Source organism: Caenorhabditis remanei, chromosome I (genome assembly GCF_010183535.1).
Source record: "Caenorhabditis remanei strain PX506 chromosome I, whole genome shotgun sequence".
NCBI classification, from domain to species: domain Eukaryota; kingdom Metazoa; phylum Nematoda; class Chromadorea; order Rhabditida; family Rhabditidae; genus Caenorhabditis; species Caenorhabditis remanei.
Window position 1 is genome coordinate 15,687,469 of NC_071328.1, and position 15,857 is coordinate 15,703,325.

General features: G+C 42.8%; 5 protein-coding genes across 5 annotated transcripts; 3 read left to right on the forward strand and 2 right to left on the reverse strand.

Annotated features, from left to right (window-relative positions):
• Positions 1–99: 99 nt before the first annotated feature.
• GCK72_003345 (uncharacterized protein) lies at positions 100–2,472 on the forward strand (the record flags this gene model as incomplete). Its single annotated transcript, XM_053723989.1, has 5 exons — positions 100–238; positions 561–789; positions 832–1,046; positions 1,639–1,739; positions 1,792–2,472. 5 exons carry the CDS (start codon positions 100–102, stop codon positions 2,470–2,472), a joined length of 1,365 nt encoding a protein of 454 aa, XP_053592634.1.
• Positions 2,473–3,772: 1,300 nt separating this feature from the next.
• Positions 3,773–5,981, forward strand: GCK72_003346 (uncharacterized protein; the record flags this gene model as incomplete). Its single annotated transcript, XM_053723990.1, has 4 exons — positions 3,773–3,792; positions 3,841–3,912; positions 4,003–4,101; positions 5,768–5,981. 4 exons carry the CDS (start codon positions 3,773–3,775, stop codon positions 5,979–5,981), a joined length of 405 nt encoding a protein of 134 aa, XP_053592635.1.
• Positions 5,982–8,875: 2,894 nt separating this feature from the next.
• On the reverse strand, positions 8,876–9,225 carry GCK72_003347 (uncharacterized protein; the record flags this gene model as incomplete). The annotated part of the gene is made up of 2 exons (XM_053723991.1): positions 8,876–9,042; positions 9,087–9,225. 2 exons carry the CDS (start codon positions 9,223–9,225, stop codon positions 8,876–8,878), a joined length of 306 nt encoding a protein of 101 aa, XP_053592636.1.
• Positions 9,226–9,568: 343 nt separating this feature from the next.
• Positions 9,569–14,666, forward strand: GCK72_003348 (uncharacterized protein; the record flags this gene model as incomplete). The annotated part of the gene is made up of 5 exons (XM_053723992.1): positions 9,569–9,695; positions 10,696–10,915; positions 10,961–11,178; positions 14,203–14,282; positions 14,439–14,666. The coding sequence occupies 5 exons, from the start codon at positions 9,569–9,571 to the stop codon at positions 14,664–14,666; spliced, it is 873 nt and encodes a 290-aa protein (XP_053592637.1).
• GCK72_003349 (uncharacterized protein) lies at positions 14,368–15,183 on the reverse strand (the record flags this gene model as incomplete). Its single annotated transcript, XM_003096406.2, has 1 exon — positions 14,368–15,183. The coding sequence occupies one exon, from the start codon at positions 15,181–15,183 to the stop codon at positions 14,368–14,370; it is 816 nt and encodes a 271-aa protein (XP_003096454.2).
• Positions 15,184–15,857: the final 674 nt, after the last annotated feature.

The following is a 15,857-nucleotide window of genomic DNA, read 5'->3' on the forward strand; positions in this document are numbered from 1 at the left end:
AATATTTTGCCACGTGTCTCTTCCCTCCAAGATCTTATCTATCAATTCTCTTATCAATATTCCAAAAGGATTCCCCCAATCAATTCGAATATATCGAATATGAAATTTCAATCGATAATTCATTATCTCCTATTGATCGTTGTCGTTAGGAATGGAGATGCTCAGCAACAAATGACTGGAAGATTGTCAAAGGAGGAGAATGCGGAGAGGTTGAGGACTTGTGGAGCCACGATTATTGGTGAGTTAAAGGGGGACTGCGGTATTCCAAAAGTCGAGATTTTTTGATATGAATCGACTCAGAATTTTGTAGAAAAGAGAAAAGTCTCTTGGAACCAGGTCCGAAAATTCGTCTGAAACGAGTTATGAGGCCTCAAAGTGTCAAAAGTTGCCTCTCTCCGTGAAGGTTTGCCTTATTTTCAAAGTAAAATTCTCTCGCCGTGAACATGAAAAAATGTTGAAATATAAGGCAAATCTTCACGCCAAGAGGCCTTTTTGACACTTTGAGGCCTCATAACTCGTTTTAGACAAATTTTCGGATCTACTAACCAATCCCCCTTCAGACCGTCCATCAATTGATAGCACTGCCAAAGAACTACGAGGAGACAACTGGCAAACATGGCTTTCGTTTGTAAGGTTTGAAAACGCAAAGCATCAATCCGCCAAAGGAGCTGCGCTGGCCACAATGATATCTTCACGACACTTTTTAACGTCGTCTCAAGTGGTTATGAATGACGATAGGACGTGGCGATGGAACAGTGAAAAAGTTGTGGGCTGTGAGAGCGGTCAAAAGTAAGTTTTTGACAGAAGATTTTGAAAAAAAAAATCTTTAAGCCATCTCAAAGTTCCCCCTGAAATCCTCGACAGCGCTCAATTACTTTTCCGTGATCGACATTCAATGGTGAATCAATTCCACTATAAGTCCGTTAAGCATGCAGTGATTCTCAATTACTGTAATCAAAGGACGACGTATTTTGATAAAACACAGGCAGTTATGGTGGCGGAGACAGATGACACTCCGAATAGAGGATTCCCGTGTTTGGTAGATGGTAAGAGTCACAGGGTCATAGAAAGTTCATATGAAGCAACTGCGCTTCAAAAAATTTGCTTAACATTAGCGCGAAATTCAAAAAAATCATCAAAATAGTAAAAAAAAGTCAACTTCATTCAAAAAATGTAACTCCGTATCGTTCGTCGGACTTCGTCCACGTTATAAGTTCCGCATTATGCTGAGCGGCGTGATCTGGCGCGCCTCCGGCGCAGAAGTGTCCTGGTTTGCCTGCGGCGCTAGAATCGTTACATAAAATTGGCTGGGGCGCCTTCGGCGCAAAAATGATTGCATTAATGGTGGAGGAGAGGAGAGGATCTTGTTGAAACAGATCTTTAAATGCACATATCACAAAACTGGGCGGAGTTAAAAGAAAGTTGTCAACTAAAAAGTTATAGATTAAATCTAGGGCTACATTTTTGTAGTTAAAAATTTTTGTTTGCTCCGCCCACATTTGAGATACGCGCCTTTGAAGATCCCTGCGGTGCTAGAAAACGTGATGTCTATATCGCCGTAGTAGTTTAAAGGCGCATATCTCGAAAGTGGGCGGAGCTAGCAAAAAGTAGATTTCAACAAAACTAATATTTTTCCAGCTACTACGGCGATGTATGTCAACCATCCGGACGTGGTGGATGTTTATACTCTAAGTGTAACAAAGGAGGGCGTAACCATTGTGACACATAGAAAATTGAATGTGAGTCAAAAATTGGAAATTTTTCAATTTTTTCATACAAAGTCTCTTCTAGATAATTGGAAATGGTATCGACCTGTTCTTCTTCCCTGTCTTTCATGAGGTCGATACTCGTGGTGGCCCGATTATGAAACAGATCCAGGATAAATGGACGCTGATTGCTCTTGGCACCGTGGGTAATGAAAAATATTCGTTGGCTTTCAACATCAGTACACTAGAGAAGGATTTGTGTGATGAGGTGGGGGTTTGTGGATCAGTGCCGACTCGAGTAGCTCCGCCTCCTGTGGCTCCTGCAGCTCCGCCCACAACCCAACCACCTCCTCCAGCTGAGATATTTATACCGACGCACAATCCACCACCACCGCCTGATGTCCAGCCGCCATCACCTCCGCCTCAGACCCCGGAGCCCGTACCGACACGTGCCACCGCTGGGACGTCTTCGAACCATCCAGAAGCCACGCCTCCTCCCCCGACATCTCCTCCAAAGCCATCTCCAGAAGCCCCGTCCCCTCGTGCTGCTCCGCCAGCTAAAAGACGGGAAGACGAGGAGGCGGATGAAGACTATGAGATGTTTTTAAAGAATAAGAAGGAGAAGGAAGAGGCGGAGATGTATGAGAATGAGGATACGGATATATTGATTAGTAAGGATGATTTCAATGATTGTGATGGTCGACGAGGAGGACTACAGAGTATACTTTTGTGTCTTTTTGTGTTTTATTGGTTTTTGTGTGAATAAATTAAGATTTTTTAAACTTGGATCTCCAAAAAAAAACGGATATCTGGCCTTGAAACAAGCTTTGTTTTGTCTGGAAACGCACCAATAGCCTTCACACAAATTTCAAATTCAGATTCCTCACCAAGTCTTGGTGACCAAGCTTCCAGGGACTCTCTTATTTTGTTTGCTTATGAAAAGCGCGTTCAAGGAGCTCAAAACGGCTCTAACGACAAGCGAGACAGATACAAGTTATATTTTACCGTTTTTATCTGAAAAATGAGCAGAGCTATCAAAAATTGTCAACTACCGTGTAGAAAAAGTTACGGGCTACATTTTTGTAGTTGACAATTTTTTGATAGCTCCGCCCACTTTTGATATACGCGCATTTGCCTGCGGCGCTAGAATCGTCTGGTGTGCCTGCGGCGCTAGAATCGTCTGGTGTGCCTGCGGCGCTAGAATCGTCTGGTGTGCCTGCGGCGCTAGAATCGTCTGGTGTGCCTGCGGCGCTAGAATCGTCTGGGGTGCCTGCGGCGCTAGAATCGTCTGGTGTGCCTGCGGCGCTAGAATCGTCTGGTGTGCCTGCGGCGCTAGAATCGTCTGGTGTGCCTGCGGCGCTAGAATCGTCTGGTGTGCCTGCAGCGCTAGAATCATCTGGTGTGCCTGCGGCGCTAGAATCGTCTGGGGTGCCTGCGGCGCTAGAATAGTCTGGGGCGCCTTTGGCGCGAAAATGGTTGTTGGGGAGGGAGGAGAGGATCTTGATGAAACATCTATCTTTAAAGACTCATATTTCAAAAGTGGGTGGAGCTAGCAAAAAGTTGTCAATTACGAAAATATAGAGAAATTCAAGAACTTCATTTTTGTAGTTGAAAATGTTTCGATAGCTCCGCCCACTTTTGAGATATACGCCTTTAAAGATAGCTGTTCCCCACCATCAATGCAACCGTGTTTGCGCTAAAGGCGCCCCAGGGCATTCTAGCGTCGCAGACATGTCACAACAATTTTGCGCCGGAGGCGCGCCAGCTCATGGATGCTAGCGCCGCAAGCTTGGTCAGTGTACTATTTTTTCCGTTTGCAAGCGCCCATACTCCACGAAAAAACCCTCCTCTCCATTTGTTTGTTCTCTTTCATTCATTCTTATGCATAAATATATCAATACATGACTCATATAGTTTCACGTATTCCCCCCCATCTCTCTCTCTCTCTCTCTCTCTTTCTCTAAGTCTATATTTCTGTATAAAAGCCCGTCGAGAGTGATAGAAGGCATTTCCAATGCATTTGTGAGCGGTCGATTGCTGTTCTTTCCTATTTTTTATATTTTTTTATGAATTCTGAATATATAAGGTGAGTGGTTAAAGGATTGTGCCTATTTTTAAGATAATATTGTTTTAGATGCCCTAGAATGAGGCTCAGCGAGCCGAAAGGTCACTATCCTTTCCATGGACCACTTCTACCGGTCAAGCTGTTGGTGTGCCTAGCTACAGCTTTTTAAAGTAAGGTATGAGTCTAAAATTATTAATTAACTTAAATAATTATAAGACTAATTAATTTCAGTATGATGACAGGATTGTCGAAATGGCCGATAAGAAAGTGTTTTCGTGAGTGCAGACGACCAAGGAGAGCGTGTGGGCTCAACACGAGAAGTTCGTTGAGGTAACTTTTCTATTTTATGTTTTCCAGTAGTCCAAATCAAGCGCAACATTTTTTTTGATGAAAAAATCATGTAAAAATGCCGATTTTTCAACTTTAAAGGCGTATATCTCAACAGTGGGCGGAGCAACCAAAAAATTGGCAACAACAAAAATAGAAAACAAATTACGGTCTACATTTTTGTAGTTGTCATTTTTCTAGTAGCTCCGTCTATTTTTGAGATACGCGCCTTTGAAGATGCCTGCGGCACAGACATGTCTGCGACGCTAGAATGGTTATCTACAACTGTCTGGGGTGCCTGCGGCGTTAGAATGCATACAGGCTGGCGCGCCTTCAGCGCAAATAGATGTGTCAAATTAAGTGTTGAAATATCATGGTCCCTGAGCTGAAAATGTGACTCAGTTTCCATTAGAGTCGCTACGCAGTGAAAATCCGGTTCCGGAACCTTTAGAAAACTTTGAAACTAGTAATTAAATTGTCACGGTACTTATATTTGCGCCGAAGGCGCGCCAGCCTTGTGCACTCTAGCGCCGCAGGCATCACAGACTGTTATAATTAAGCATTCTACCGTCGCAGACATGTCATGACACTTTTGCGCCAAAGGCGCGCCAGCTAGTGGCCTTTTAAACGTCCCAGAACAAATACTCCAATTTTCAGCCAGCCTACAGGGAGTATATCGCTCCCTGTGCCAACAAACTCGGGACAAGTTGCATTAGAAGACGCCAAAACCAGGAATTTAAATTTTAAATTGAATAATTATTGTAATTTGTATTTCAAATAAATTGTTATTATTGGATATTGTTTTTTTTCTCTATCTTTATGACCAGTACACAGAATATTTTGGTGGTCAGTAAAAGTATTTTTTGTTGAATGACCCATTTTGCCGTCACGCTCCCGTTATTCCCGATTTTGAACACCCCGATAGCCATCAAAAAGGGCGCGCCGAGTAATCAGACAACTAGACAGTTCTCGCCAACCTTTAAAACGTTATATCTCAAAAGTGGGCGGAGCTACTTAAAAGTTGTCAATTATCAAAATAAAGAGCTACTCAATTTCTCTATTTTCAAAGTTGACAACTTTTTGATAGCTCCACCCACTTTTGAGATATGCGTATTCAAAGGTTGTCAGTGTAACCTTGCGGGAAGGCGCGGAGAAGTAGAAAATGACCGTCACGGAACATTATAAATTTAGGTCGAGATTGTAAAACCGGATAATGAGGCTCCGCCCACTTTCCGCCCGCCGATATTTTCCGTGTTTCACAATTCACTATTATCTATCCCCAGGCATCCTTCTGGATGGAAGCCGATAATTGATTTTTATTGAATTCTAAATGATATTTTAACTTACTGATATTCTACGGGTTCTATATTCGTTTTCACTAATTATTCTATTTTCTCTATTCTGACGATTCGTTTTCTTCTTTCCCCGACTTGGGACGTACTAGTCCTCCAAGACCCATGGTCCCTATATTCTCATTCTTGCGTGAGGTTTTGCCCTCATGGTCCCGGGGAAATATACGACTCTTGAACAGCATTCTCCTTGAACTTGGCCCAGTGAGAGTGTCTCTTTCCCACCGGCCTTTCAAAGCTTCTACTATACTTCAATTTATCCCGATACCGTGAGTTTTGTTTTGCGATTTATTCTTATAATGAGTTTCTTTCTTTTTCAGACCTTCACACATGTACTTTTTCTCGAATGGGGCCCAGGAGTGGAGAAACGTCTCCGAGCATTTTGCCATAAAGTGGCGAGTTGGTGTACCTCCAGAGGCCTCCTGTTGCGTCTATTTCCATGGACGTCCACGGGAGGTGTTCCCTCTGGAGGTCCTTATGGTGGAGTCTCCAATTGCCAATCACCGGATGACCGTACCCCGCCGTCAATGGTAGTGGTTGGAAACTTCTCATGTCGAGTGTCGCCCCACCAGTACTCATCATTTCCCAATTTCTCCTTTTCCAAACTTTTCTTCAATAAATTGGTGGTTTTAGAAAGACAATTTTCGTTTATATACTTTCAGAAGAAGAAATGCAAACATCAATTCTCAAATAAGAAAATAATTTGATAGACTATTACAATTTATGATGTTAATTGGTGTCCTCCATACTGTTACATCTACCTCTGGGGTATATGTCTTCCAGTCTGTGTCTACCGGGGCCTAGACCTCTGGTGGGGTCTAGGCGGCGGTTTTTATATACATGGCATAACAGAACACAGTTTAAAGGTAATTACATTTATTGAGAAACGGGTTAGTCAGACTTACATAAAAAGCATACATAAAAGAGTAACTAAAGTGCAATATATATAATAAAAAGACATTAGTGTTAAAGAAAGAATAATAGAATAATGGAGTGGGACCGAGGAGGTGTTCTCTCGGTCACCTCTCATGATCGGCGCCGCAGGCCCGACTGGTTCTTCCGCCTTATCGTCCTTCTCTTCTTCTGCCTCTCTCGCTCTCTCGATCTCCTGTCTCTCTGTACTGCGACAATACCTTGCGTTGGTGACAATGTCAATGGTGACAAGTTTGGAGATCACGGCGCTCTCCAGTGGGCAAATTGATGCGTGGTGGAACGAATAGTTTTTCCCACAAATCTTGTTGCTGCAGAGACTTTTTTGTGAAATGGAGATTTTCGCAGTGGATTGGCAGGTGTTTGTCCTTTGTGAGGCAAAGTAGACACATCTTCTTTTGCTTCAGGATGTCGATTTTTTCTTTGACTGGTCGGTTGCATTCTCGTGCAAAGTAGTTTTGGCGGCAGATCCCGCATTTTGGTGGTGACTTGCTTGTGTGATCCAGTGGTAGAATTTTGTAACTTTATTGATACATGGAATGAGAACAAAGGTTTCATTCCGCATTGGACGTTGAGGTCACAAATCGGCGGCAGAGACCGTCGGTAGAGATTGTCTGATATCTACATTGCTGGCCAGAAGTTTCTCATTTTGTTGATGGTGTTTTGCTGCGTCAAGCAGCTCTTTGCATTGATAAGTTGTAGCCATTCTTTTGGCTTCTTTCATCATTTCCTCGCTTTCCTGGGCGTTGAATGCGGATGCTTTGACATTTTGAACAGATGGAAGTGATTCGTTGATTTCTGGAATTAACACAATATGAAATTTTTAAAGTTCTGTTACCAAAACTGTTATAGACACGCACGCATTCTAGCACCGGAGCCGCCCTGATCATGGATTCTAGCGCCGCAGGCAAATTTAAAGGCGCATATCTCAAAAGTGGGCGGAGCTATCATAAAATCGTCAACTACAAAAATATAACCCTAGTTTTAAACTACAATTTTGTAATGGTTTGTTTTTTGATAGCTCCGCTCACTTTTGAGCTGTTTCAACAAAATCATCTCCTCCTTCCCCACCAACAACTTTCGCGCCAAAGGCGTCCCAGACGATTCTAGCGCCGCAGGCACCCCAGGTCACTTGAATGGTCTGGTGTGCCTTCGGCGCATTTGTATAGTATTTAAAAATCATGCACCCGTACCTTGCATAAAACAGTCTGGCGCGCCTCCGACGCTCACTCAATATATAGATGCGAGAGGGAGGAAGATGAGAGACGCAGAGGCGTACTCTTGGTAGCCAAACTTTGAAGGGTTATATCTCAAAAGTGGGCGGAGCTACCAAAACATTATCAACTAGAAAAATAAAGATCTTGAATTGAACTATATTTTTGTAGTGAACGATTTTTTGTTTGCTCCGCCCACTTTTGAGATACGTGCCGCTAAAAGTTGTAGTATGTTTGTATCTTACCCCTGCGGTCTTGGGAGTAACATGTACAGAATAATCAGTATATAAAATATAAAGCCCGTGAATTAAAATCAGTAGATCATAATATAAATTAGAATTCAATAAAAATCAATAATCGGCTTCCGACCAGAAGGATGCCTACTAGAGAAGGGGATAGATAATAGTGAATTGTGGAACACGGAAAATGTCGGTGGGGGCCCAAGTGGGCGGAGCCTCTTAACCGAAATCTTCCGTGGCGGTCATTTCCTATCTGATTGAGTGAGAACTGTCTAGCTGTCGGATTTCTTTGAGCGCCCGGTGTAAAGGGTGAAGGCGAAATGGGTCATGAAAAATGAATACTTCCTGATGTACTTTACAATGTACTCACCAGAGTTGCGCGGAAATGATTTTTTCTAAAACGGAAGTCGGAAGTCGGAAGTCGAAAGTGAAATTTTGAAAACGGAAGTCGGAAGTCGGAAGTCGGAAGTGAAAAAACGCCCGGAAGTGGGAAGTTGGAAGTCGGAAGTAGATTTTTTCGCAAAGATTCAAAAACTCTTAGAAAAAGTTCATAAAATTCGCGAAAATCAGAGGAAAATTAGTTTTTGGCTGAAGAAAAGCCTATTTTCTGTCCTTTTAGACCATTTTTCCCTGTATTTCTGCAAAATATACTTTTCGGAAATTCCAAAATTATGGAATGAGTCGGAAGCCGGAAGTCGGAAGTGATTTTTCTTGTCTGGAAGTCGGAAGTCGGAAGTCGGAAGTGAAAAACAGTCCGGAAGTCGGAAGTCGGAAGTCGGAAGACGGAAGTCGGAAGTGAAAAACAGCCCGGAAGTCGGAAGTCGGAAGTCGGAATTCCGAGCAACTCTGGTACTTACCAACAAAATGCCTGAAAAAAGTACAACCAATAAGTAATAGAAAATTGATTGCATAAAACAGGCTGGGGCGCCTGCAGTGCACTCGTTTTTTGAAGAAAAACCCATAATTTATTCAGAAAAAAACCAAAAACACAAAAAAACACAAAAGTGTAATCAATTTTCCAAATCCACAACATCTCGCATTTCCATCATTGTGCATCATTCATAACCACTTCAGAAAACGCCAATAAGTGTCTGGGAGATATTACAGTACCCAGTGACCATCCAGGATTTTTGAAATTGTTCAAAGGTAACAGCCAACTGGGCCAGTACGCTGGGATAGTCTGTACGGGGTTGATATCTGTTGCAAATGTATCTAAAAAAAACAATATTCTTAGTAGATCTAAATTAGACGCTCACAAATCAGTTCCGTGCCACAAGTCGCCAGCCTCTCCTTATTCTCCTCCTTTGACAGTTTTCCAGTCATTGGTTGCTGAGCATCTCCATTCCTAACGACAACGATCAATAGGAGATAATGAATTATCGATTGAAATTTCATATTCGATATATATTTGTATTGATTGGGGGAATCTTTTGGAATATTGATGAGAGAATTGAAAGATAAGATCTTGATGATGTGGAGGGACACGTGGCGAAATATTGGAAAAAATTACAAAAATGGGAGAGAGGTCACGGAAAAAGAAAGAAAAACTTCCCATTTTGAACCAAAAATATATTATTTCTTCCATGTCCTTTCCCTCTTTTCTTTGGATTAAAAAAATTCCACGTGTCCCCCCTCCACATCACCAAGATCTTATCTCTTCTCCCCCATATCAAATCAATATTCAATTCAATCCAATTCAAAATCGATATCATATGAATAACAAAATATGAAAATTCATATGGTAGTCTTATATCTCTACCTCCTGATTATCGGTGCCAATGGAGAAGCGAAGAAGAAATCGGGTGGAAGGTTGACACCGGAGGAGAATAAGCAGAGGTTGGAGACTTGTGGAAAGACAGCAATTGGTGAGTGGAACGTTCTAGAAATTTCTGGCGCCGCGAAACCTCCGTTAGTTGCAAAGTGCCGCTTTTAAAGATGCCTGCGGCGCGCCTTTGGCGCAAATGTGTCTGCGACGCTATAATGATTATCAACAACTGTCTGAAGTGCCTGCGGCGCTAGAATGCATATATAAAACAGGCAAGCGCGCCTTAGGCGCATATGGAGAGTGTCAGAATATCCGGAGTCTCCTTTAGGACCTTTAGGATTTTTGGGTCGCGAAATCGGTGAGTGGAAGATTCTAGAAATTTCTGGCGCCGCAGCACTTCCCAACTGTAAAATGACACTAAAATTGCAGAAAAACTGCAAGAATTACCAAAAACTCGAAACCTCTGCATTTTTTATAGCTTTTTCTAGTTTTTAGTGGTTTCCCATCGGTTTTTCACTCTCAAAAGTGCAAAAAATTGTTAAAATCACCTATTTTGATAGTTTTTTAATTAAAAGTGGATTTTCGCTCGATTTTTTGTGGTTTTCAAGCGATTTTAGTGTGAAAAATTGTACCAGTCAAATGTCATGACATGTCTGCGACGCTAGAATGCTTAACTATAACAGTTTTGGTAGCCTGCGGCGCTAGAATGGTTGGTGGGGAGGGATGAGTATTGTTGTCGATACTGCTATCTTTTGAGGCGCTTATCACAAAAATGAACGGAGTGATTGAAAAGTTGTCAACTAAAAAGTTATAGATTAAATCCAGGGCTACATTTTTGTAGTTGACTACTTTTTGATAGCTCCGCCCCCTTTTGAGTTATAACGCCTCAAAGTTTGGCTTCCAAGAGTCCGAGCCGTCTTCCTCCCTTTCGCCTCTAGGTATCGGGCGCCGAAAGCGCGCCAGGCTGTTCTGTGGATTCTAGGCACTGCAGACAATTGTATATAAGCATTCTAGCGTCGCAGACATGTCACCTTTTGACTGGTGCTGTAGTTGCGAACTGTCACTGAGGCGAAATTTCTAGATTTCTATTTGATTTCCAGACACCCCATCCGGTAATAGCACATCTATGGAGCTCCTCAAAAGCTTTCCTGACTGGCTATCATGGGCTATAACTCGTAACCAAAACTCTGGAGCCGCCTTGACCACTATGATATCACCTAGACACTTTCTGACGTCTTCTCAAGTGGTTATGCATGATAATGCGACTTGGCGATGGAGTTCAAAAAAAGTCAGAAGATGTTCTCATGAACTTGGTCAAGTGTGAGTTTCCTATGTCTGAAATTCAAACAATTCCTAAAATTCCAGAAATCTAGAAGTTCCCAAAGAGATTCTCAAAAACCTAGAACTTTTCAAGACCGAGTGTCCACCAACATGTAAAATTACTTCCGTTATCCCTGTGACTCGAGCGGTGATTCTGAATTACTGTTATACTACATCCAGGATGTGGCAATGGAGTCAAGCGGTGATGGTTATGGAGATAGCAGAGGATATCAGTGACGGTGGTTTTCCTTGTTTAACTTATGGTGAGTGTATAGATCACGTTATTTGATATTTGATATTTTATTTAACTATTTAAATATACAGAAAATGTCACTGGAGGTCAGGTACAGTCCCTCACGAGACTAAACCTGAGAAAGGAAACCGGGAATAAGGAATTATAAAATAGGTGTTGGGCAAGGGGGAGGGAGAATAAAGAAAGAAAAAAAAAAATCAGAATCGTGCAATATTATTTACAAGAAGAGAGTTGAATTCCGATGGGCAAAGGAAATGGGGAACATTAATAGTTAAGGCATTCCAAATAGGTATTACAGTTGAGAAAAAATTAGAGCAATTAGGATTTATACAGATAAGAGACATTGGGCGACGGGAGGAGGAACTTAACCTGACATGGGTCTCAAGACTAGGAAAATATGAGGCGCCGATTATAAGATTGTATAAGAGAAGTAGTTGCGCTTTGAGCCTACGGTGGCGCATAGAAAAGAGGTCAAGTTGGGAGAGGCGATCCGAGTAGGAACAATAAGGTGTGTTACAGCGTTGAAGAATTTTCCGCGAAAAGAATCTGAGAGGAGTTTCGAGCTTGTGGGCTAGTTTAGATGATGGGGGAGGCGAATAAACGACGGAGCAGTATTCAACTAGAGGGAGTACATAAGTTTTGAATAGGAAGATATAAAATTGGGGAGAGTTGGATTTGAAAGATTTCAGTAGTTGTTTTGAACGGAGTAAGGCGAGAGCAACAGCCCGATTAATGTGTCTAGTGAACTTGAGATTAGGTTCTATTAATAAACCTAAATCCCTAACAGAATCAACGGAATCAATGAGGGAACCTCCAATAGTGTACGGGTGAGAAGAGTTTCGAGGTCCGAGACGAAGAAGGGCAGTCTTAGAGTGGGCCAGAGGTAAGGAGTTATCAGAAGCCCAAGACTCTACCAAGTCTATTCCCATTTGAAGTGCTAGAGGATCATGAGAGTAAAGCTTAATATCGTCAGCGAAAGCTGCGATACATAGCGATGAAATGTCAGCAAGTTTGAGCAGGAGATCATTAATAAAGACTAAAAACAGGAGAGGGCCAGAGACGGAGCCCTGGGGGACACCGGAGGGGATAGAAGCAGAGGGAGTGCCAACGAAGTCGTCAATCTTGACAGAGAATGTTCGATCAGACAGAAAATCAGTAAGCCAGGAAATGATATTACTAGGGATTCCGAAGCTGTCAAGTTTCGAAATAAGAAATTGGTGGTCCACTTGATCGAATGCCTTGCGGAAGTCGAAATAGACAACGTCAAGAGACTTGTGACTGGAGAGTAATAATCGGTATTCAGAGATGGAGTGGACAAGTGAGCTAGAGCAAGATCGTTTAGACAGAAACCCGTGTTGAAATCTGCTTATATTGCGGAAGAGATTAATCTTAATATAATTGCACAAGATACGCTCACAGACACGAGAAAAGGGGTCTGTGAGCGATATCGGGCGGTAGTTTTCAGGAGAGGTCAAGGATCCTTTTTTGGGAATTGGGATGATGATAGCGTGTTTCCAAGAAGCAGGGACGTGTGACTTAAGAAAAGAGTCAGAGTAGATGATTGACAACGGAATAGCGAGGGTGGTAGCGCAGTTACGAATGATATAGAAGTTGGCATGATGGGTTGTGAAACCGCAACGGGGAGGGACTTTACGAAGCGTGTTCTCGATGATCCAGGGAAGAAAAAGCTCAGAAGGGGAGATATTATTGCTAGAATTGTTCGACACCGGGATAAGCGAGCTGGAAGGGGAACAGTTGTAGTTGCTAAAAAATACAGATGAGAATATGGATGATTTAGCTGCGTTGGAGGATATCAGTTCATTATTGACGTAAAGAGGAGGTATTTTGAGGGAGGTTCTAGTACGCTTCTTGATAAGTAGTCGGGCGGAGCGGGAGTTGGGTGCCGATAAAATTTTTCGCTCCTCACTAACCATGTTGGACTTGATTCTTTTGGAAGTAGAAGCAATGAGGGTACGAAGTCGGAAGATTTGGTCCGCCGGAGGATTGGGAAGTTTTAAAAGTTTCGAGTATCTTTGACGAGCACGTTTGAGTTGACGGATAGAGAAGGAAGTCCGATGAGGTTTAGGAGGCGTGGATAAAGGAGTATGGGAGATGATAAAATCAGACAACATTTTAGAAAAGAGTGCAAACTTGTCAGTGGGGGAAGAAATAGAACTGAGGACTAAATCCCAGTCTACGTTAGCGATATCAGCGTTGAGGGATTTGAAATCACACTTCTTGTAATTCAAGCGATGTTCATTACGAAATGTAGGAGAAGTTGGCAAGGAGGCTGAGGAGTGGTTACTAACAGTAGTAATTAGGGAGAAATCAACACTGAAATGATCAGAGTTGAGTAATGGTGGCTCCTTAGAGATGTGGAGAATCGCAATATCAGGGGAAGAAAGAACAAGGTCAAGAATGTTGGAAGATGTGGCAGAAGTACGAGTGGGAAAGGTGACGTTCTGGTAGAGACCTTTAGACTGGAGGAATAAGGAGAATGGATGATTAGAGGATGGAGGATTCCAGGTAAGAGATGGGTAATTAAAGTCTCCTGCGAGGATGCAAGATTTTAGAGGGAGATATTCATCAAGATGATCAATTAGGGCTAGTGATTGAGCTGAGGAAGCGTCTGGTGGACGGTAGACTAAGAAGAAATTAAAGGGCGTAAAAAGAGTGGAAGAATGAACTGAAGGAGAGATAAGACAAGCTAAAATTTCAGATTGGTGAAGCGGGTAATGGTGGGACATGTTGATATCAAGGGTGGAAAGGGAGAGAGAGTTCTTATAAATAAAAGCAACTCCTCCACCACTATTTTTACGGTGAACAGTATTAGAACGGTCGAACCTGAGGATGGATAAGTCATGCAAGGAGAAAAGAGAAGAGGGAATAGTGTCGTCGAGAAATGTTTCGGTAAGAGCTAGAAGATGGTACCCCGAGGAGAGGAAGAGATCAATCAATAGTGAAATTTTAGCGAGCGTGGAAATGCCTCTTATATTGGCAAGCAAAAGTTTGAGACCCATGTCAGGTATTTTAGAAGTGGAAATATCAGGAGCTGGAGAGGAGGCAGGAGGTGAGGAACGAGATGAAACGTATGAGAGGTCTAAAAACGAGTGGGTAGGTCTAGAATTGGGGAAGGTCAAATGAGGAACGGGGCAAGAAGTTGGAGAGGGAGAAAATGAGGAGGCGGCAAATCGGGAGTCTAGAGAAAAGGAAGCGGATTCTTGTTGACGCGGTAATTGATATCAGACATGATGAAGATAGTCTTTCCAGCTTTCTTGTTCTCGTCGTAGACGTGCTTGCGAGAAGCACGGAGTGTTTCCCATTCAGGACGAGTCAGATCTCTTCGAGCACGTGGCTTCGACGGCATGGCAAGGATATCAGGGTTGGTACGACGAGCAATGTGGAATCCGTGTAGGAACGAGTCACGGTCGGAGCTGGATTCAAATTGAACTTTCAAAGGGCGGTACATTGACTTGCATTCGTGACGATGGATCTTGACTGGAACTGGAAGGTTGTTAGAGGATGCAAGATTCTGGAGAATGCGGAGTTGCTTTGTATCTTGCTCCTTGTCGTTGCGATCATCAGGGAAACGTTCGATGACAACCCGTGTAGCTTTATCGATCAATTTAGCGGCCTCCCGCGCGATTTCCAATTTATCCAAGTGATTCGGCGTGAAAGAGGAAACCTTTGGGACGGAATTGGGGTTGGCACCAGCATTCTTGGAAGTCACGGAAGCATAAGACGTGGGAAAAATTGATTGCGGGAATACTTCATCGAAAACAGGAGGTGCCAATACGGGAAGTCCAATAGGTGACATATCTGGAAGTGGCTCACAAGTAAGAGCAATTTTCTCACCGAGTGTTTTTGATGCAGATTCGATGATACCCGACCTCAGTTCGTTGATGATTGCAGTGAGCTTCGACACATGATTGAAAAGTTCCATGTAATCCGCGTAGGCAACGAATTGAGGTGGATCGTCCGGCAACGTATCAGTATGTTTCCGTTTCGACATCATTGGCGTAGATATTCAATAGTCGGAGTAATTATATCACAGATGAAGAATATAGGATAGATATCGAATAGAGAATATGTAGCGGGGTAGCGATCAATAATAGGGCAATGAGAGCGAAGGGGATGCAACCTCTCGCTAGCGAGAAAAAAAAGGAGGAGGAAAAAAAGGAGGAGGAGAAAAAAAAAGGAGGAGGAAAAAAAAGGAGGAGGGGAAAAAAAAGGAGGAGGAGAAAAAAAGGAGGAGGAAAAAAAGGAGGAGGAGAAAAAAAGGAGGAGGAGAAAAAAAGGAGGAGGAGAAAAAAAAGGAGGAGGTTATGGGCTTCATTTTTGTAGTTGACAACTTTTTGATAGCTCCGCACATTTTTGATAAATGTGCCTTTGAAGATGCCTGCGGCGCTAGAATAATGCCTTCGGCGCAAAAGTGTCCTATCATGTCTGCGGCGCTAGAATGCTCATCTGTAATACTTTAAGGTGCCTGCAGCGCTAAAATCGTTTCATAGAATCGGCTGGGCGTCTTCGGCGCAAAAAAGGTTGAATTGATAGCGGGCTTGGAGCAGCGAGATGTAAAAAGAGTCACCATCAATGAAACCATTTTTGCGCTGAAGGCGCCCCAGACGATTCTAGCGCCGCAGGCACTAAAAACTGTTATAGATAAGTATTCTAGCGCCGCAGGTATAC